This window comes from Pollicipes pollicipes, unplaced genomic scaffold, assembly GCF_011947565.3.
Source record: "Pollicipes pollicipes isolate AB1234 unplaced genomic scaffold, Ppol_2.1 Scaffold_2555;HRSCAF=2994_pilon_pilon_pilon, whole genome shotgun sequence".
Lineage (NCBI taxonomy): Eukaryota > Metazoa > Arthropoda > Thecostraca > Pollicipedomorpha > Pollicipedidae > Pollicipes > Pollicipes pollicipes.
The window spans coordinates 21,006,917-21,028,977 of NW_023596136.1; the positions used below are offsets into that span (position 1 = coordinate 21,006,917).

The 22,061-nt window shown below is 55.2% G+C and overlaps 1 protein-coding gene across 1 annotated transcript in view; it reads right to left on the reverse strand.

Moving 5' to 3' along the window:
• LOC119099044 (interference hedgehog) overlaps positions 1-22,061 on the reverse strand; it is a 45,955-nt gene that overhangs the window by 6,447 nt on the left and 17,447 nt on the right. The window contains exons 2-11 of the mRNA XM_037222098.1: positions 17,339-17,430; positions 10,353-10,455; positions 9,716-9,842; positions 8,975-9,107; positions 7,898-8,120; positions 6,728-6,927; positions 6,239-6,498; positions 5,735-5,867; positions 5,226-5,451; positions 4,394-4,637 (exon numbers count right to left, since the gene is read on the reverse strand). Of these exons, the coding sequence (XP_037077993.1) occupies positions 4,394-4,637; positions 5,226-5,451; positions 5,735-5,867; positions 6,239-6,498; positions 6,728-6,927; positions 7,898-8,120; positions 8,975-9,107; positions 9,716-9,842; positions 10,353-10,455; positions 17,339-17,399 (1,710 nt within the window). The 5' untranslated portion in view covers positions 17,400-17,430. The remainder of the gene's footprint in view (positions 1-4,393; positions 4,638-5,225; positions 5,452-5,734; positions 5,868-6,238; positions 6,499-6,727; positions 6,928-7,897; positions 8,121-8,974; positions 9,108-9,715; positions 9,843-10,352; positions 10,456-17,338; positions 17,431-22,061) is intronic.

A 22,061-nucleotide genomic window follows, 5' to 3' on the forward strand; every position in this document is an offset into this window, starting at 1 on the left:
TCTATTTGACGACTGCACTCAATTCCTGAAGTCATAAAGTGTTATGCCTTATTTCGCCGAGCCTAAGGTACTGTACTGAACCGTCCATCCGAGCATGTGATCAGATCCAGCGGCTGTCTGAACATGTGATCAGATCCAACCACTGCCTGAGCATGTGATCAGATCCAACCACTGCCTGAGCATGTGATCAGATCCAGCGACTGTCTGAACATGTGATCGGACCAAGCGACTGTCTGAACGTGTGATCATGAGGAGACCGGGGCACAGCCGCTTCGGAGCCGAGTTGACCCTAGCCATAACCAGAGAGCTGTAGGATCTGGCTGAGCGTCAACACCAGAACACCTGCAACTGATGCTTGATTGCTCCATGATGGTGGGATGCATGGTGTCCCCCCTCCCCACAACCTCACTCCAACCATGGGACTGTGGGCCGACCATGGGGTAACCCACCTGAGGCGACAGTTCAGCAACGTCCGTCCGGGACCTTGAACACTTCCCTGAATTGAAATGTGGTAGGCCGTGGCTTCTGTTATGTAAATAGAGCCGCCACACCGCAAAATAGAGGTTGGGCAGGGACGTCGAAGAATGCAGACTGAGGTACCATGGCAGTGAGTAAGTGTTAAGCCACCACAGCACAGGGGTTGGACGTGCACACGCAGTGTGAGGGTAGACGCTCGGGTCGAGCTGTCTCACGGCCACATAAGGCAGAGCTAGCGCGACGAGCAAGGTTGACGACTGGCTGGGGGTACCGTTCGGCATCGATGGAGTGAAGCTGCGCCCACAGTTCGTGCAAACAGACGTCAGAATCACGGGAGAAGTGTGTTTTGCCTGGAGGCATTCACGGGTATGATCTTTGTTACCCAATCCACCCGCTACCTATGAAGCTATGCGCGTACTCACCGCTACCCATTCGTAATTAGTTGTACCCATCCGCTGGCCACCCAATTGCATTTTTCAAAGACTCACGTTCAAAAGTATGGAAGAGTTTCGAGGCATACTGTTTTGTGTTGGTTATCGTGACAGCAGTGCAAATGGAGCTAATTGTGGCGGAAAGAAGTGCGAGCGGTATTTTTAAGCTTTAAAGTATATACATATATATATATACATATATATATATAATATATAGTATATATATATATATATATATATATATATATAATAATTATATAAAAATTTATACACATAATCAATATAAATATATCGGCGTCGCATCTCATCGTGCATGCGTGCGTGCTGCGTGCGTGCGTGTGTCTCCTCCTCCGTTCGTCCGTGTGTGTGTGTGCTGCTGTGTTGTGTGGTGTGCTGTGTGTGTCGTTGTGTGGTGTGTGTGTGGTGTGGTGGTGCGTGCGTGTGTCGTGTTGTGTGTGGTTGTGGGGTGTGGTGTGGTGGTGTGTGTGGGTGGGGTGGTGGGCGTGTGCGTGTGCGCTGTGTGGTGCGTGTGCGTGTGCGTGTGGCGTGGCTGGCGTGTGCTGCGTGTGCGTGTGCGTGCGTGCGCGTGCGCGTGCGGTGCGTGCGTGCGTGCGCGCGCGTGTGTGTGTGTGTGTGTGTGTGTGTGTGTGTGTGTGTGTGTGTTGTGTGTGTGTGTGTGTGCGTGTGTGCGTGTGTGTGTGTGCGGTAATCTCTCCAGGATGTCGAAGCTTCCCGACTTTTCGGAAACGGCATACCCATACCTGTACCCGTGCCCTGGATTTTTCATGAGTTGTAAGTTTTTACGCATCTATATCTTCATTGTCCTGGTTTTTCTCCCAGGAACGAGACTCACCACTGTCTTATCTGCCCTGGATTTTCCCAAAATACATAGCCAGCCCAGTCTGTTACCCATTTCAGATGACTACCCATGAGTTTGCCCACCCCTGAAGTCCTGTAGTTTCACCGATGGAGTCACAACGAGGAACATTAAACTTCAATCAGCTTATGATATTGCCATCATGCTGTAACATAAAATGCTGCTGCTAAATTACGGCGCCCTTCGATACCCCATCCTGTGAGACGGCGCGCCTGCGGCGGTCGTTCACTTAGCGACTCTGGTGTGTGCACTACACCGTGCAGCCGAGTGTGTCATCGGATTAGGCGACCGCCTGAGCATGTGATGGAGTTCGATCGTTCCCCTGAACGGCTGGTGGGAATGGCATGTGATGGACGAGGCTAAGCAGGAGAGAGAGATAATGGTGATGTAGTTGTAGTGCCGACCAACTAACACTAAGTAGTAAACCTAGAGTTTGCGCCAATAGTATGCCCGAGCTACGTAAGCTGAAGGCACGTTCTAACCCGTCAAGTAAGCAAAGGTTTGCATAAACACAAAGCAAGGCAGCCAGCACGTTCTGCAGTAGTCACCTGTAGATTGCGGAGCAGATAAACAGACGAAAAATCAAACCGCAACCCTACTGCATTACATGAAAATGACTTCAAATCTACCATTGCCATCTCCCTTCCAGCTGTTAACGAGGCCCCACCGCCGTCGGTCTCATGGTAACACCCCGCGGCAGCCACCCCAGTCCGCCCCGTCCCCCGTGCTGCGAACCCGCGCGCTCGCCGCCGCTAGCCGCCCCTATCTGCTGCACGGAGCACCCGAGCTCCAGCTGCTGCTTCTACCGCTGCGAGTCCACCTCGCGGCCGTCCCGCCCCAGCCCCGCAGCGCTCCCGAGCCCCCGGCCGCCGCTCCGGCGTCCCGGCCGCAGACTCCGTGTCCGGCCTCGAACGGCGGGCCGGCTCGCCGCCCAGCCGCGGGCGTCTCGACAGGGCGGGACTGCACAGGTGGATGATGCGCTCGCCGCCCAGCCGCGGGCGTCTCGACAGGGCGGGACTGCACAGGTGGATGCCGCGCTCGCCGCCCAGCCGCGGGCGTCTCGACAGGGCGGGGCTGCACAGCCGAGCGCCGGCTCGCCGCCCAGCCGCGGGCGTCTCGACAGGGCGGGACGGCACAGCCGGACGCCTCTCTCGCCGCGCACAGTCGAGCCGCCGCCGCGCCAGCGCCACAGTCTGTGTCGATGCAATGCGATATACCTTCGCCGAGGGTGTCCCGCCGGGACGGGTACATCGTGTTACAGAGAGTGGGGTGAGGCAGGCTCCGGGGCTAAATAAGACAAATGGACACTGTGGACAACTGTTTGTGAATCGCACGGCCGATGGAAGACACGGGAAAATATGCAGGCAGTTGTCTTGTGCTATTCCATCACGAGACGAGAGTAGGGCAAGCTTTTCCGCATATTTGACCAACAGTGCACTTGCTCACTGCCTATATATGTTCTGAGATTTTCAGAGATATTGGGTAATACGCATGCATAGATCCGCCTAATGCCAAACGAGACAAGAATATGGTATTAACAGAGACAACCACAGCGGATTCATGGGATCCAAATGGTTCACCCCATGACCGCAGTATGTGGAGGGAGAATGCCCACTAATTATTTACAGAAGCAGAACGCATCGGCAAATTGTTGTTTTATTAAACGCACACCAAGTGGCAGTACGCTGGCCCGATTCATTTAAAACCTTTCTGTAGTTTAACACGATTCCTCCTAACGCTATCTTAAATCTGTGAAGGGCATACCGTGTGTTGTGTGCGGAGGAGAGAACGTGATAGTGGTACTCTCAGTTAGCGATACTTTAGTGCACCAGTGAACACAAGCGAAACTGACAACATTGCAGATCATAGGGAATTGTATTAAAGAGCATTTAGATAGATGAAATATATTAGAGGTGAAAAACAACTTTTGAGCTGAAAATTGTAATCTTATTCTAAGTAAAGATAAGCCTTTTGGATGACACAATTTCTTTATTTGCAAATGTTTTTATTCGGCTGTTCAAGGGTCGTGGTTAGTTTAAGGGACCTCGGGTGAACCATGGCACCGCCATTCCAACACTCCCAGGGTTGGAGACTGCCCTCCTCGGAGACGGATCGTACGGCAGCATTATCTGACCGCTGCATCCTCTCTGAGTACCTTGGCAAAGGATGTGGACCGCCCGCCCCCTCATTCAAGAACCCGCCGATCGGGGAATAAATGGTGTGAGCGATAAGCACGCACTGCCCCGTGTATCGCGCTTTGCCAAACGCCGTACAGGTCATTCCAACATTGCGACACGTGTAGGGTATGAATCTCAAACGCTCAACATAACTCGATGTGCACCATACACACTTTTTGATAGCCACTTAGTCCACATTTAAGCAAAACATCGCCAATACGTGACTCGCTTTTTTAATGCTTCGGTGGGAACACAGCGCAAACGATGCGTCTCAGATGCGGTCAAGAGCCAAGCAAGAACAGCCCGCACCTGGCCCAATTCTCGTCTGGATGACGTTTTTATTACTAAAAGCTTTCCGTTATTAGCTCAGCTGAGTCCATTAACTATTCGTAAGCATCTGCGTCTGAGAACGGCCGCCGAGGGCCACTAACCTTGGAGTAGTCTCCTGCCGTTGTGGTGTCACGGTAGTAGATGAAGTAGCCCTCTATCGGTGATGCCTGCAAGTTGTAGTACATCCACGAACACCGGATGCCATTGGGACCCTCTGAGCTATGCATGGTGATGATGGGTGCTCCTGGAGGCTTTGACTTCTTACTCATGCGGATAATCTTGACTTTTCGTGAGTTTGGTCCGTGTTTGTTGTCTTTATTTTCGTAAACAGCTAGCACGCGGAATCTGTGAACAATGAAACCGATATCATGTCACTTGCATACCGCCACACTTGCCTAAGCAGATGCTTCCACCACATAAGACATCATTATACGAAAGTTTACAGACCACAGACGACCCTTTCATCCTCTATCTTGCTTCATGCTGCATCCTCGCAACACCCCGTTTGTCCGGGGCAGGCTGCACGCGTCAGCCACGAGTGGGCCGAGAGCCCCGTGGGAGGGGGGACCCCAACCGGATACCAAGCGCATATGCGGGGGTCAAAGCTCGGCGGTTGGTCCGCCAGGAGCATGCAAGTCTGCTCCATCATTAACCACTTTTCTTCATCCCACAGACCTGAAATGATTGTTTCTGGTCGAAATGGCTCTAATCCAAACAACCAAACTTACAGCTGCCAGCATTTAGTATATTAAGAAAAGCTCCCGAAACGGGCTTTAAGTTCCTCGAAGCTGAGATCATAACACACCCTTTAGCAAGTCGAACAACACACAAACGCCCCAGCCACCAACAAACCGACTCAACAAGCGCGTCCGGACCGCATCGTAGCCGCCCAGGACCGCCACCGCCGGGAGACGAGACAAACAGCGCACTCACTTGTACTTGGCGCCGAGCTGCAGCTGGCCGACCTCGAACGAGCGAGCCGTGCCGGGCACGTCCGAGTCGAGCGTCTGCCAGGCGTGCAGACGCCGCGGCGCGCGCCGGTACTGGATCTTGAAGAAGAGGATGGCCAGGCCGTCGTTGGGCGGCACGTCCCACTGCAGCATCACCGAGCTCTCCGAGATGGGGTACACGCGGGGCGCGCCAGGGGGCACCATCAGCGCTGCCGGACACACGGGTCGGGTCACGTCGGGTTGGATTGACTCGGACAAGATGAGATAAGATCAGGTCAGGTCAGATCAGGTATGGCCGAGTCTGGTCAGCTTAAATCCGCTCGGATCGGTCCGGCCCGGTTTTGGTTTGGTTTGGCTTGATTTGGTTCTCACCGATCTGGTCTGGTCTCGTCTCCCTCCCCCACCGTGCGAAACCCCCCCTCTCCTCCCACCGTGCCCAACCGCGCCTCTCCTCTCATACGTGCTCAACACCGCCTCCCCCACCGTGCTCACCCTCGCCTGCCCTTCTGGCGCCGTGACTGCGCCGGTGACTGCCAGTGTGACGGGGCGCTGGGGACGCCGGTGATGTAGGCATGGCTGTCCGGGACGGCAGCACGTCCAGCGATACGGTCGTCTTCGGGATCACCTGCCGGACAAGAGCAGCACGCTTTTTCCAGCTCTGAGGCACGGCTGAGGGCGTGCGCTGGGAACTGCCGGGCTCCAAAAAGCAGCTGACTGAAGAGCCGATTCGTAATAAGAAGGTGGTGCGACACGCCTGCTCATTATATTCCATACGTCTTTGTGACGCATGGACGGGCGCAAAACTGCATTCCGCAAACAGGGCAGGTATGGGCAATAACGCTAGGTGAAACCCGCACCGCAAATTTCTTACAGAGCGTGTCTATATTCAGCGGATGCAGAAAACTCGCGGCAAGCCTCACTGTGCATCTACTGCGGCAGTGACTCTGCGCTGGTGACAAGCCAGCGCAGCAGCGCAACCGGCCGCTGAGCCGCTACCTTAAGAAGCACGGCGGTCTTGGCATGGCCCGCCTCACTGCGGCCGAAGCACTGGTACAGGCCGGCGTTCTCCCGAGTCACGGCGTCGAACAGGAGCCGGTCGCCGTCCAGCCGCGGCCGGCCGTCTCCCACCAGCGGCCGGCCGTCCAGCACCCACTCGAGCCGCGGCGGCGGCCAGCCGCGGCCCGAGCAGCGCAAAGACGCCGGTGAACCCTCGGGCACCGTCAGGTCCGAGGGCGAGGTGTCCACCGTTGGCGGTTCTGGTGAGGAAAGCGAGCGTCAGGTTAGGACAGCCGGCGAAGCCTCTACCGACGGTGCATTTGGAGATAGGTCAGATCAGGTCGGGTCGGGCGAGGAGAGTTTAGGAGAATTCAAACAGCTCCAACACAGGAGCCATACCAGACCAGCCTGAGCAGCCCAAACCTAGCGCCTATCACGCTGGCCAGAGCCCGCCTGACAGCCGCGTCTTACGGTGCGGATATCCCTCACCTGTGACGCGCACGGCAGTGGCGGCGGTGAGCGACCCCTCTGAGCCGGTCACATCGCACGCGTAGTCGCCCTCGTCGGCGGCCCGCAGCCGGGAGATCTCCAGCCGGCCGGCCAGCTGCACGTAGCGGTCCGACCAGCGGTCGTCCAGCCGCCTCCAGGACACGGCGGGCAGCGGCCAGCCCTCCGCCGCGCACTCCAGTCTGCGAAGCGCACCGGCGGCGGTCAGAGCCGGTGCGCAGGGGCACGCGTCAAGCGAAATGCGCGTGTGTTTGAGCGCGCGTCATTGGGGATTTACGATGCGTCTTGCAGCCAAGGCTATATGGCGACGCCTGCCTGCCTTTCTCGCTTTGACCAGAGGGGCGGGCACTGCGGGAAACCAAACCCCGCATCTCTAGTTTCCCGGCGTAGCAGCTTAACCACTGCACTAGCGGTAACCCCAAGTGAAATTCGAGCGCGCTCATGAGCACGGTTTGGTGTTGTGAAGGACATCGTGTCTAAGGGGCACCGTGGCAGCCTTTGCCGTGTTTTTTTGTTTGCCTTTGAGGGGTATGGAGTCAAGACAGCCTACAAATTTGATCAAACGAGAGGATCAGGTTAGAAAAAAAATAATCGAATTCGATTACACGTCCATCAACTTTTCCAGTACATCAGAGCAAAGCGGCTGGCAAATCTCCGGATTGCGGTAAAGGCTGGCCTAGCCTGGCCTGGCTGGCACATGTCGATAAGGCACGACATTGAATGAACAGCTTTTTACTTTTTGGCACGACTCAACGTCCAAGGCACAAAGCCTCAAACTTGTCGGAAACGTCAACAGACAGAATAAACGCAGCACTAGTGAAGAGCACCTCTTGCATGGAGTTATGGCATCACCACATACCGCTCACACAACATGACCAGTCGCGATGACTGGCTTCTAGAGCAAGCTGAATTTAGGCTGTGGTCATTAGCTGCGAGCCGCTTTGTGCAGACCGGCGGCGTATGACAATAATCAGGTCGAATCTTGGTCAGGCGCGAGTCTGGTTGGAGTTAAGGTGCGGTGCTGGCGATGGGCGGTCGTGAATATAGTGCACCTGAACCCTCGGTGCCTTCGACGTGGCGGCCGTCTAGAACTGGACAGTACGACATGGCCAAAGGAGGCGCGATCTGTGCGGGTGGGGGAGGGGAGCTGACCTGAGGGTGTCCCCGGCTGCGGCGCGGTACTCGACGCGGGGCCGCACTGTCAGCCGCGGCGGCCGACTCTCCGCCGGCCGGCGCACCTCCAGCCGGGTGGCAAACCGTGCTGCCACCTGGTGTCCGGATCGAGGATTACGCGCCGAGCAGGTGTACAGCCCGGCGTCCGCGCTGCTGACGACGGTCAGGAGAAGGCGGCCGCCAGAGAGCAGCACCGCCGTGTCTGGGGACGGGCAGGTGGCACCACCGGGTCAGGCAGACCAGCGGGGCATGCATGGGCACCTCCAACGCAGCGCAGTGATACCGATCTGGGTCCTCAGCCGCCAGAGTACAGCACTAGTTTGTGCACGACAGTCAGTACGAGCTCTAATCCCCTTCAACTGAAGCAGTTTGAATCAGCACACGCTATGTTCAAATTAATAGTGCCACTGGAGCTCGAGTGACGACGAGTCGTCGAGAAGTTTATTCATCAGATGCCAGGGGACGCTTCCGCCGCTTATGTCCTACGTAGGTGCATCATAGCATTATGCAAAGAATAGGTAAGTTTTCGGTCATATCCATTTGGGCAAAATGGCAACAGCCACGGAATGCTACATGGTAATAAATGATCACACGACATGCTTTACACGCGTAAAATCCTATATCCACGGCCTTACGGCGCTGGTAATTTTGGTTGCTTGTGCTACTGTCTGATAAGGTTCCTTTTCACTCTCCGATCTTTTCAAGCCATTGTAAGCCACCTCCTTCTGCACTATGCGTCGCATCCTTATCTGAATTTAATAAAACATAATTAGGGTAGGATATGAGTATTTTCATTGAAACAGAGGGCGTAAATATAATTTGCTGTTAGGACCAAGTAAGTCTAAAGCGACAATAAACAATAGCTAACTAGCCCCCCGTCTCAAGGTCACACTCTCGGCACTCGGTGCCAGTCGGTGATAGCAGCACTCACCCTCCTGCGGCGCTCACTCACCCTCCTCCAGCACTCACCCTCCTCCTCACCCTCCCGCGGCGCCAGGGGCCGGCCGTCGCGGTAGAACTGGACGGCGGCGGGCGGCGCGCTGGCCGGCGGAGGACACGCCAGCGAGACGGAGCCGCCGGGCGGCGCCACCAGCGTCGCGTTCTGCCGCGGCGCGAAGGGCTCTGTGTGGGCCACCTGCACCGAGGCCGGCAGAGAGGCCAGACCGATCGGTGCGATCCAGGCCATGCACTGTCGGGCGGACAGGGCGGATATGAGCGGCGGGCAGGGCAGACACGAGCGGCGGGCAGGGCAGACACGAGTGGCGGGCAGGGCAGACACGAGTGGCGGGCAGGGCGGACGTAAGTGGCGGGCAGGGCGAACATGAGTGGCGGTTACAGCTGATGGCTGGACACGGGTGGTGGTCACGGCTGATGGCTGGACATGGGTGGCGGTCACAACTGATGGCTGGAGACGGATGCCGGTCAGAGCTGATGGTTGGACACGGGTGGCGGTCGCAGCTGATGGGCGGACACTGGTGGTGGTCACAGCTGATGGGCGGACACGGGTGGCGGCCACAACTGATGGCTGGACACGGGTGGAGGTCACAGGTGATGGCTGGACACGGGTGGAAGTCACAGCTGATGGCTGGATACGGGTGGAGGTCACAGCTGATGGGCGGACACAGGTGGAGGTCACAACTGATGGCTGGACACGGGTGGTGGTCACAGCTGATGGCTGGACGCGAGTGGTGGTCACAACTGATTGCTGGACACGGGTGGTGATCACAGCTGGCGGATCTGAGTGATGAAAGTGCCAGACTATGTCAGGCTGGCGTCCACGTGCAGTCACCGACTGACCCTGTACTCTCCGGTATGCCGCCGGTACAGATCCGGATCCTGTCCGATCCGGATCCGCAGCCGGCCCGGTCGCACGTCTATCGTCGGGTCGCTGCCAGGTTCCAGGGGCTGCCAGTCGCGCAGCCATCTAGCGAGAGAAAAAGACACTGCTGACATCAGATTTCACCTCACGATGAGCCCCGGCTGGGTTTGGCGGGCGACGGCACGCCTTGTGCCAACTTGCCAAACGCAAAATGGACCACACGTAAGTTACAGATAGCTGACATGAATGGCTGACACAAAACCGACAAAGCAGGACAGATGGAATGTTTGGAGACATGGAACACCAGCAGTATGTCACCTATCACAACGACTTCTTGGCAGTGATGTGTACAGTTGTAGCACTTCAAAAATGTAGGCTATTAGTAACCCCAGTGGCTTAATTTCGTTTGAGATGCAGAACCACATCAAGCTTGTTTTTCACCTATAGCCTCTAATTCCACCGCTAAGACATCTCTTGAACGCGGCACTCGACAAAGGATTTCACAAACTTCTCTGTTTCGCTCATTCCTTCAGCATTTTGGCAGTCGCTTGCAGCGGTGCATAGACCAAGCACGTCTGGGACGGCCAGCGGCTGGACCAGTGACGCGGTGCTCACCCGAGGTGGTCGACGGCCAGGTTGGTGGCACATGTCAGGACCGCCTCGCCACCAGGCAGCGCCACCACCGACTGCGGCTCCTTCACGAAGAAGATTCCCAGACCTGCGGGTTAGGTGCGGCGCTGTCAACAGTCAAATCCAGGGGGAACGCCGAAAGTGAGCGTGGAGTGCCCAGTGCGGGATGCAGTGTGGGAGTTGGCGCATGGCGTGTCCAACAGCGCGTACTGTAATCGGCAAGAGTTTATGGTAAACAGCAGCTAGGGTATTTTGCCGACAACATCCCGTGTTTACTGTGACCGCACGTAGCCTCATTGCTATCATCACAGCGTGGCTTCAGATTTGTGGGGAGTAGATCTAGCTCCTATTCATTATTGAACACGCCTTAAGGAGAAGCGGTTGGCACCTAACATATTGTTCCAGATATGAAATAACCTCCTTTCTACTGGCTCGGTAAGCATACTGCATGTGATCCATCCTGTCCTGGTTACTGATAGATATGTATGATGCAAGCGTCGACTTGGTTCACCTTTGATGAGACATGTGCACAGGCGTAATAATTGGACATAAAAGTAATCGCATAAAAGTAATCGCGTAAAAAGTAAATGCGTAGAATAGGTTGTCCTTTCACATGCATTAAATTGCCCAAGCCGTCGGTCATTCAGGCATCCGTCGACAGCTTTGGAACAATTTCAGTATCTTATGCCTATTTCCGAGCAAAACTATCATCAGCTCTTGAAGATAAGGCATCATGAAAGTGACGTTTATCATCTAAACTGTTCGTTGTTGAGGGACGGTGCGACGGCTGAAGCGATCTCAGATGAGCGTCAGTCATGTGGAGCGGAAGCTGGCGCGTAGGTGGTGCGGCACACGTGTCTTACAGCACGACACGGAAGCATCGCGCATGTGTCTTACAGCACGACACGGGAGCATCGCGCATGTGTCTTACAGCACGACAAGTGAGCATCGCGCATGTGTCTTACATCACGACATGGGAGCATCGCGCATGTGTTTTACAGCACGACACGGGAGCATCGGGCAAATGTCTTGCAGCACGACACGGGAGCATCGCACACGTGTCTTACAGCACGACCAGTGAGCATCGCGCGCGTGTCTTACAACACGATACGGGAGCATCGCGCATGTGTCTTACAGCACAAGTGAGCATCGCGCATGTGTCTTACAACAGGACACGAGAACATCGCACACGTGTCTTACAGCACGACAAGCGAGCATCGCGCATGTGTTTTACAAAACGACACGGGAGCACCGCGCATGTGTCTTACAGCACGACACGAGAACATCGCACACGTGTCTTACAGCACGACAAGTGAGCATCGCGCATGCGTTTTACAAAACGACACGGGAGCACCGCGCATGTGTCTTACAGCACGACGCGTGAACATCGCGCACAGCTTGAGAACCACGCGGTATGCTCGCCAACGTTTTCACTATCTTACTTCAGCGTACTTGGGTCGCCCGATGCTCTCTTTCGACATGATTAACAAATCAAACGCAATTAAGCAACTAGCTGACCAACAGCTCATTTTCCAAAGCTGCAGCGACGAACATCAACCAGACAATAAGTCTGAGATGCTACAAGCCACCTTGATTGCCGCGCGACTTTCAAAATGGCCTGCAACTCTGCAATCAGCGGCTGCACCAAGCGTCGCTTCTGGTATGCTGACTGTTTCCATGACCCGTCCGCACAGTGATTAGGCTGCACCCAACACATATCTCGGGCGCCTTGGTTGTGCCGACAAAGGCAGCGGTGCCAGAGGCGGCTCCGCCCACCCATCTCCTCACACCTCGGCTCTGGCTCTGGCCCGGCCTCACACCTCGGCTCTGGCTCTAGCACGGCCTCACACAACGGCTCTGGGTCTGGACCGTACCTTACACCTAAGCTCTGGCTCTGGCTCTGACCCATACCTCACATCTCGACCCTGGCTTCAGACCGGGACCTCACACCTCGACTCTGGCTCTGACTCATACCTCACATCTCGACTCTGGCTTCAGACCGGGACCTCACACCTCGACTCTGGCTCTGACTTATACCTCACATCTCGACTCTGGCTTCAGGCCGGGAGCTCACACCTCGGCCGATCCCCGACACGGCGGCTGGCGAGCCGGACCAGCCGACAGGCGGCAGGCGGCAGGCGGCGGCGCCAGCTCGGCCGCTGACAGGCTGACGGGCAGCTGCAGGCGGAGCCCGCTGCTGGATGGGTACCACACCAGGCAGCCCTCTCCATCAACACGGCATGTGGCGAGAGGTATCGTACTACGCGACTGCGGGGCGTTGAGTCCAGACGGCAAAAATAACTGAGGGTTGATGATGCTCCATTTCGCAGGGCTGAACCGCTGTGAGAAGCGGCGGGGGATCAAATAAGAAGAAAATTGTTGCATGCAGAATGTACGATGCGCTTCACATCAGGCCACTGGAGAGGTGTCACTTCAGCAGGCTCAGTAACATCCGCCCGGATCACATTGCTACAGATACACACCCGCATGTGTGACTCCTGTGCGACGATGCGGATCGGATGCGGATGCGGATCCTATGTGGATCCTATACCTATGTGTCTCGATCTTACCATCAGAGTCGCACATGATCCATACTTATGCGCCTTGTACTCTGCGCCTGTCTTGGCCACGACGTGCCATCCGGGTTGTAGTTCAACCACGTTTGTTCCAAGGCTGCCTGTCTATCTTGTCTGTTCCGAAGTGACTGTTGCTGTCTTGGGCGGCCTGTCTGCGTGCGGGATCAGTCAGCTTGTTTGTGTCTATCCCAAGACAATTTATTCACTTCTCTGTCGCCCAAGGGCGATGCTGCGATCTTGTTGGAGGGTGGAAAGCTCTGTATTCTTGAGGCCCCGACCATGCAAAGGCTTCCTCGGGCTAACTGACTTTTCAATATGTTCCGGCTGATTGTGCTTGTAGCGACTTTGTAATGCAATGTTTAATTATGTATGTGCATAATTTCCGGTCCTGCCGACAGTGACAAAGTCGTTTATGTTTCCTTACACCCAAAGTCATATCTCACTTGTCCGAGGCACGGGTGACTGTCAGCCGTGCCAGATATATGCGAATTGATTTAACATCGTGCCTACCCAACGGACGTTGGGGGCCGCCTTTTTGGCAATGATATGTGGGAACATAGCCATCATGTGTGGGATTCTACGATCTCAGTGCAGCTCTAGCTTTCAGAGAATTGCGTAAAACCATCCAACAAGTCTGCATGACTTATCCCATTATTGCTGGCAAGCATGTGCCTGGATCCCGAGGGTGGATCCAGCATTCCATTAGGCTCCTTGCTTATGGGATCCTGGGATCCCTTTCCGGAACTTCAGGCACATGTCCCAATTGACTGAAGCGTCCTCTCGAGCCAAACAAACGCCTTCTCTCCGCCGCGACGGGGTTCCTGATCATGAAAAGGCAGCCTCTGTTCCGAATGCGGTCTCCCGCCTTGCTGCGGGAGATGTGAATCCCTCCTCTGTTCCCTACCTTGGAATGTCACTGCACAGAATATCAGGTGAGAATATTGACTGAGATAATCGTGCGCTGATTATCTCAGTCATTAATCTTCTGTTATTGTCTTGATAAAGACATTTTGCCAAAATGTCAACCAATCTGTTACTTCATTCTTCAGGGTTTTCTCCGAGGAATACGGCTATTGCTACCGTCTAATCTATGTAAATAATGCTCCTCACGAATGCACTGAACAACCCCTTGAAACTTGGCATGTTTGCCCAAGCATCGTTTTTACATGCTGTGTCAACATTAAAGGGCAAACATATCCGGGAGTCCTGGGCCACATTATGCGCGGGCGTTCATTGCAATTGGCTATGTTCTCCTCAATGTCGATGTCTATGTGATAAAAGTAAAATTTGCCTACTGTTTAGTCCTTCGGAGTTCAAAGAAGAGACGTGCGCATAAAAGTATGATCTAATATAAACCGAATGTACCATTGTTGGCGGCGGTAGTTTCAGCACAGCAGATATTGGGGGATGCATAGCAGAATGAGGAATACTGACAGCAGCCTTTGCTGCCGTACAGTCACATGGTTGTTTGCAGCAGCTAACAGTCTGACGCTTTGCATTGACCAAGGCGTAGGATCAAATAACTACCCGTTCATTTGCCTATTAGTCTTGCAGGCGCTTTAGGTGAAACAGTTACGTGTATGAAGTACATAGAAGCAATATTTGATATTCCGTGCAGGGACGTTCCAAAATAGAGAACGGAGAAGGTATTCTCATTTCCGGGTAGGCAAGCAGACATGTTTGCCTTTGCTGTCTAACGACAGACTGGGCGCCTGCTCACCTGGCTTGCCCGAAGGCGCCGGCAGTGCTGTTGCTCTACAGAAGGAAGGCGTAATTCGCATTCTACATTTTGAGAGACACGCCCAGACATATCTCACTTTGGCCCGAAGCATTGGCGAAGTTCCCCCTGAAAAATGCTATTGCACTCAACGACATGCGGTTATAGTTCATTGCACCAGCTTACGACACACATCGTCCCTCTTTCGTGCAGCAGTCCAACCCGAGGCAGCGCATTACATCCGGGACTTCTGCTTCCGCGGGCGCCCAGCCGCTGTTTCGCATTACAGCCCGCTGGCCGCAGAGAAAACACTACTAAATCACCGCTGGTAGCATCCCGCCGATGACGGACGGCCCTCCCCACTGGGCTGCCTACTGAAGTAGGAGTGGGGGGGGGGGGCATGGGAGCTAACGGCGCGTGACCGGGACCGTGACAACATCAAAGGCGCCGACGGAAGCCGGCTGAGAGATGACCGTCCAGATTGGGTTGTGAAAAGCGAGAGACCACCGCAGTCACCGTCAGCACCCAGCAGACTGTAATTAGAGGTCTCCGCGGACCGGCTTCCGTCCCGGGTGGGACTGGACTGGTTCAAGAGAACCACAAGCCACACGGGTTGAAGCCGGGTCGTGCACCCAAGATTGTCGGCATAAGTTGACCGGGGCCAATTGACGAATCTAGCGTGATACTTCACACCTCAAACCCAAATGTCCAAATCTCTAATGTAGGATATCAAATGCTTCAAGGTCACAAATGCACCGGCAAGAGATACTTCTTCGCAAGATATGTTAGGCCGGGCTGAAGCGCAATGGGCATATGTGGGCCAGTGACAACATGTTTCCCATGATATATTCAAGCGAATGTCATTCCGCACGCATGAAGAGGTGCAACTCACGCACTTCTGCACATGTCTGCACCACATGCACAGACTGACACCCGGCACTCCATGTCTACACCCGGGTTCAGGGCCGACCGCGAGGCTTCTGTCACCGCGACACGCTGCCGCTGCGCTGTACCGCGCTGTTGCAGGGGGACAGGCGGCGCGGCGTGACCAGTTGGGGTCCGGTCGTCCCTCCCCCCTCGGGCACGAGCGACCGTCATCCGTCACCGTCACCGGCCTCGGTCGGCCATCTGTCATCGGCCGGCGCAGTCAGCGGACGGACCGGCCGCGACGGACGCGGTCAGTCGGCTGAGCCGGCTCCGCCGCCGGCGACCGGCGGGTGCCGCGCGCCGAGCACCGGAAGCCGGCGCGAGCGCTGGTGGAGGACGGGAGGACGGTTTGCAAAGGGCAGTGAGGCGAGGGAGCTGCGAGACTGGCGCTTGTGGAAACCAAGCAGGGTTGTGCCACCATGGGTTCCAATTTTTCGAAGGGGATGTCGAGAGCTTACGGCGATTGTTTAAGGCAACGGTGTGCAGGCAGGCGGTCAGTGTAAAAAGAAGACGTGAAGCGAGTTAAAGCCACTCAGAAATGACACGCAAACACTTCACGTCGGCTGTAATGCCGCCGCCTGTAAGTGTGTTCAAAAGGCCCAAACATGTCCTTCGGAGTACCAATGAACAGAAGTGAGTCCCCGAGCTTCGAAAAATCAAACATAAGGAACCACCTGTGACGGCCACGCTCGTCTACTCGGAGCGGACGAGCGAGGTGCGGACATGGTGCGAGGTCTCCACAACTGAGACCAGGGGGCGCCAGCAGCCGGCTCTCCGGATGGGAGACCCTGTCAGCGCCAGCTCTCGGCCGCGCCCCTCAAAGGCCGCACCCAGCCGACCGTGCGGTGGTCGTGCGCCCGCTGGCAACGTGCTGCCGCCAGGGAGAGGCGGCCAGTGCCAAGGACGGCTTCCGCCGCGCTAGATTCGCGCAGCTGTGATCTGGGAGTACCGGGCAGAGCGGGCTGGAGCGCCGCCGAAGCTGCGCAGCCAGGCACGCAGCCAGAGCTGTCAAAAACGGGGGCCGCGAGCCAGTCTTGATTGATGAACAATCCGTATTTGTCACCACCGCCTCTTTCCGTCGTGTTCGGCCTCGTGTGCCCGTGCTCGTGCACTTCGCGAGAAGACAAATCGCTGACTGGTAAGGCGGCTTGCTGACACTTGTGCAAGTCACCAGCACACCATCGCAGAACTAATCCTTGAAGGCATTTAACATGCATAGGAATAACACATGTTGGCGCAGGCGGAGAGATGCTTATAGGGCTGTCAGCAGTCCACAATCAACGATCTATTCCGAAAACAGCCGTGATAGGACTTTGTAAAGGAAAAGCCCCACGGCGAAAATCTACTAAGTTGGATCCATTGTTCGACACGGCGTTTGGTGGGAGCCGATACTAAGGACATGCTAACGAGCTTGGCTGTTGAATAATGTCTATCTGTGACGATTTATTAGCCACGCGACAAACTAGCAGAGTGATTGCTTATTTGAGCTTGAGCGCGCGCCGACAGCCGACCACACGTCTCCCATGCAGATGAGCCCGATGCAGCGAAATGACGATCCATCAGCGAGCCAGCCGGCCGGGAAGCCTCAGTGATATCTCGGTCCACCGGTCGAGCCCCGGGGTTGCGTGAGCCGACGCCTCTCTGCCTCTCATCACCCGATCGTAATGACGGCCTGCGGTGCTATCACCTGCTCACGTGCCGCCGCCTCATCGCGCGCCTCGCCCGCCGCCACGCCGAGCGCGACGCCTCACCTTGCTGGGCGGCGATGAGGCAGATCCATCCGAGGGCGACCAGCAGCCGGAGAGGGAACATCTCACAGACGCTGCCGTGCAGCACCCATCGCCTGCAACATCGGACCGGCGTCAGCGGCGTCACCAGGGCGCAGGACCGGCGTCAGCGGCGTCACCAGGGGACCGGCGTCAGCGGCGTCACCAGGGCGCAGGACCGGCGTCAGCGGCGTCAACAGGGGACCGGCGTCAGCGGCGTCAACAGGGGACCGGCGTCAGCAGCGTCACCAGGGCGCCGGGTCGCAGAAATTAGTTGGGAATGCGCCAACAAAATGACTATACATACCTCCGAAAAACCAAAAGCGGACTTCTCCCCAAATTTTACCAACCGCCTTATCCAAGTTGGGACTGGAGCCCTCCAACTGAATGGGAGGCCGCGCCGTCGTCTGTGCCGGTCACAGGTCCCTGACGGGTCGCGCCGGGGTGCCAGGCGGTGCACAGGTCCCCAGGAGGTCGGGCCGGGGTGCCAGGCGGCGTTCATCCGCCAACTCGACAGACGCTTAGTCAGCAGCGAACGGCCACGGCACCGGTCGAAGGGCATATAATTCAGTATCCCGTGTGGCTCGTTTATACAACATGACAGGGGTTCTTCATCGACAAGGTTATTACTGAGCACCATAAACAGCAGAGGCGGCTGCCGCAGGTCTGCGCCGGCCTTGACCAGTCGTAGCATGCCTCACACTCCGCCGAGGTAAGCTCGGTACGGTACCGGGCTGCAACAAGCGATCGCTGTTCAAGGAACATAAGGCTGCAGTCAGGGAGATTCGAAATCTTAGGCATGTTGCTGCCGGCCCGGAGGTATGCTCAGATCGTATCCGTTCATCACCAATAGCTTATGTACTACACGGCAACACACCGCTTATCCCACGCCTCCATACAGCAAGGAACACGACTGGGTAATTTGAGATCCTTATGATGCATTGCTAACTGACAGCTGTCCTGAACGGCGTCTCTATGCCGTAATTCCCAACAATCATTAACACGATGCGCCGCGAAGTAAGAGATCCATTTGTCTGCGAAGTAATCGACCGCCCGTCCATGCACACCGACTTCATTATCTCACCGTTTGGGTATGTGTATGCGACTCAGCTCCGGTGGTGGCACATCGCACACCGCACGGCAGCTGTGTGCGATGTGCCACTAATCCCGACTCCATTATCTCGCCGTTTGGGTATGTGTATGCGACTCAGCTCCGGCGGTGGCACATCGCACACCACACGGCAGCTGTGTGCGATGTGCCACTGATCCCGACTCCATTATCTCGCCGTTTGGGTATGTGTATGCGACTCAGCTCCGGCGGTGGCACATCGCACACCGCACGGCAGCTGTGTGCGATGTGCAACTGATCCCGACTCCATTATCTCGCCGTTTGGGTATATGTATACGATTCAACTCCGGTGGTGGCACATCGCACACCGCACGGCAGCTGTGTGCGATGTGCAACTGTGATATCCCTGCCCGCATAAAGTGTAGTTATGATCTTGACTTTTATATAGGCCTGTCCACTTTCAGCTACCTCGGTTGTGTTATCAGAAAGTGCGTGTCCTTTGCAGCACTGTCTCACTCTGTCGTATTAAGAGATTCAAATGGCCTCACCCACTGTAAGCGGGTAACGCGAGGGGGGCACAGGGTTAAAAAGGACTCCTGCTGGTAAGAGCCTCCTTCCCCAAGAAAGAGATCCCATACTTAGCCCGACTGATTTCGAGGTGTGGATTTTGTTTGTTTTAATTTTGTTTCTTGCCAGGAGCCAGAGGCCAACGGAAGATGCAATTCTGATTCTATGTTGAAGGTAATTACCTAAAGGTATGAGGCGTAAATGATCGCATGGAATGAACCGCCGGCACTTTTTTAACGCCGCAGTGAACTTTTTCTAAACCGATAGCCCTCCTGGGATTCGCAGTACATTTGCAGGTTCTACAAAGAAGTGAGGACCGACCCCGTGGATTAAACGTATCTTGCGGACCGCAAGGACTAAGGTCAAAAACTTGTATTGACATGGGCAGCCTCTGTTCGTCTAAGAATGTTCATCTATCGTTCAAATTCAAGTGGTGAAAGAGCATCCAGCATGGTTTTGAACAAACGCGCTCACAGGTTTCAGACATGAACACCGATACACAGCGTTGCAGTCTCCATTGACCGCGCGGGTTTGGAGTTGTAGCTAGCACTAAGCAGCCAACGAGAGGACGAAGGCGATACATGACTGACAGAAGCACCTTTGAAAATGTTATGACATAAATTTGTAATTACGAAGGTAGTCCTTGCCATCGATTTCACTGCTGCGATTTCTTCAATAACGGGATGGATTGACATTTACAGCACCGCGAACTCCTCACGTAATTGTGAAATTTGTTTTTTGTGTCGCGCTAACTGTCAATATGCTCAAACGGCAAACGTAATAAGATATATATATATATATATATATATATATATAATATGCAGTCCAGTTTAATCTTTGAACGGTACGAATAAATTTGAAGCGCTATCAGAACCCTTATTTTGCGACACACGGTCGTTCCCGGGCGTGCTTCGTCCGTCGCCTGGCGTTATCTGCAGCGGCCAACACCGTTAGGGCTGTCAGAAGCTGCTACCCCGGCTGTCGGTGTTCTTGGTCCAAAAATATCGAGAGCACGCATGCACGAGAGCACGCAAAGCACGCACGCAAAGCACGAGAGCACGCAAAGACATCTTAGTATAATTTGTTTCATCGGTCTATTCTGAAAAAGGGCGGGGTCCTCAGATAAGGCTGGATCGACTGTGTCAATACGCAATGTTGTCCCCATTTTGATCCATCCTATTGCACTCTAAAAAAGCGCTTACCTCACCTTCGCCGGGCAAGGGGCCCAGTGTGTAGAGAACTAAGGGCACGTCATTTCTTTCAGTCATGGGCCAAATGGCCATTTCATACCAGCCCGGTATGTCTACCGGCTGCCAAGCTGGCGATACATGGCGGGGCCTCCTGCTCGCCCCGGAACCCTTTAGAGGGATACATCACACATCGGTTCCCTCTCTGATGTGGGAGATCCTCTCACCGGGCAGTTCTGACCACAGAATCCTGACCCCCCCCCCCCCCCCCCCCCCCCACTGACCCAAGAAGGTCCCTTCTCGCCACAGGAATCCAATGATTGGCACAGAGCCTTCAGTTCGGCTTATCGTGTCCCTGGCTGAAAAGGAGTGGCGGTCCCCAGTTCGGTGCTGAGGCTCCTGATTGGCATTCATTGTTTCACTGTGGACTCTCGTCTTAAGTTTTCATATCTATCTCCTTTCATTGTCAGAGGCCCCTGACCAACGGAAGAGGACCTCTGGCATTCAGGGGTCCGTCTCTGTCCCTGTTCTGAAAATGCGCCTCTGGCTGACTTAGAGCCCCCATATGGTATTGGTGATCCCTGAAAGACAAAGGAGCCTCTCATTGCATCAGGAGCCCCGACCAACGTAAATCGCGGGCTCCAGACTTATCCCTGCTTAGGAAATGGACTTCCGGGGCTCAGACCGACACGTAACCGGCTGATCGGTGTTGGTCGTCCCCGGCCCAAATACAGGCCCGCGTCCCAGGGGTTCCCAACCGGTGCAAGGGGCCGCCTGACCGACATTAGGGACGACGGCCCTACGGGCTGGCGTCCTTAATACGTCCTACGGCCAGCCCTTCTAGTTCTTCCGGTGCCTCAATTGGGGCCTTGATCGCCGGTTTCGGGTCCCGTGGGACCTAAGGAGGGGACACGTGCCTTCCGTGTTGCTCCCTTCCCGCACCCATGACTGCAAGTGATGTGGAAATGCAAGACAAAATGTCCATAAAACTGCCTCACACTAGACGTATCTAGGCTGTGCTGTTCAGAGCTGTAGCTGCAGGTAACGTCAGAACATCTGTCAACAGCAGCTCTATCCGCCTGTTCAACTCCGCTGGCGCCGAGGTCTCGTTAAGATGACGTCCCATGTGACACTCCTGCTCAAATATGGGCTTATTACAAGGGATCTTGATTTGGCCGCTCTTAAATGGTCTGGAAGACCATACTGACCACCACCAATAGCAGTTTTGATAATTTAGAATGTAGCCAATGCATTCAGCTTCAAATTCTCCATGATCCCTTCGACTGTCCACAACCATAACATAGCTGCTTTCCGAAGACATCACGCTTAAACTGTGGAATTCTTCCACTAAAATCAGAAGATAGTGTTGACAATAAGCTTCTTCTCCTCCAAATGTCCCAACACTGCCATCCATCTACGATCGCAGTCGATCGCCTCTGCTTGTACCTGCAGACAACCGACCTTACCGTTCGTCACTGGAGTCAGGCGACCCCTAAATACGTTCCAGACGACAATGAATCCCCAGCGTCCACCTCAGAAGACAGTCCCTGACTTCTGTCCCTGAGTACAGAAGACCCCATAGCTCGTCCTGGAGACAGAAGATCCCTTAATCCTCTTTCGGGTATAAGTAACGCACAGTGTCTGCCCCTGGAGACAGCCGACTTCTGGCGTACGTCCATGAAGTCAGCCGACTCACACCTTTCGTCTCTGGAGACTGGCAGCCCTTATACTACCCTAGCCGACAGTCAACCACTGACGTTAGTCCTTGAAGACACCGGAGACCTGCTAATCGTCCATGGGGATGGACAACTCCTATGCCATCCTAGGTGGCGGCCAGTACTAGTGTATGTCGCTGGGACCAGCCGCTGGGGCCAGCCGCTGCCCG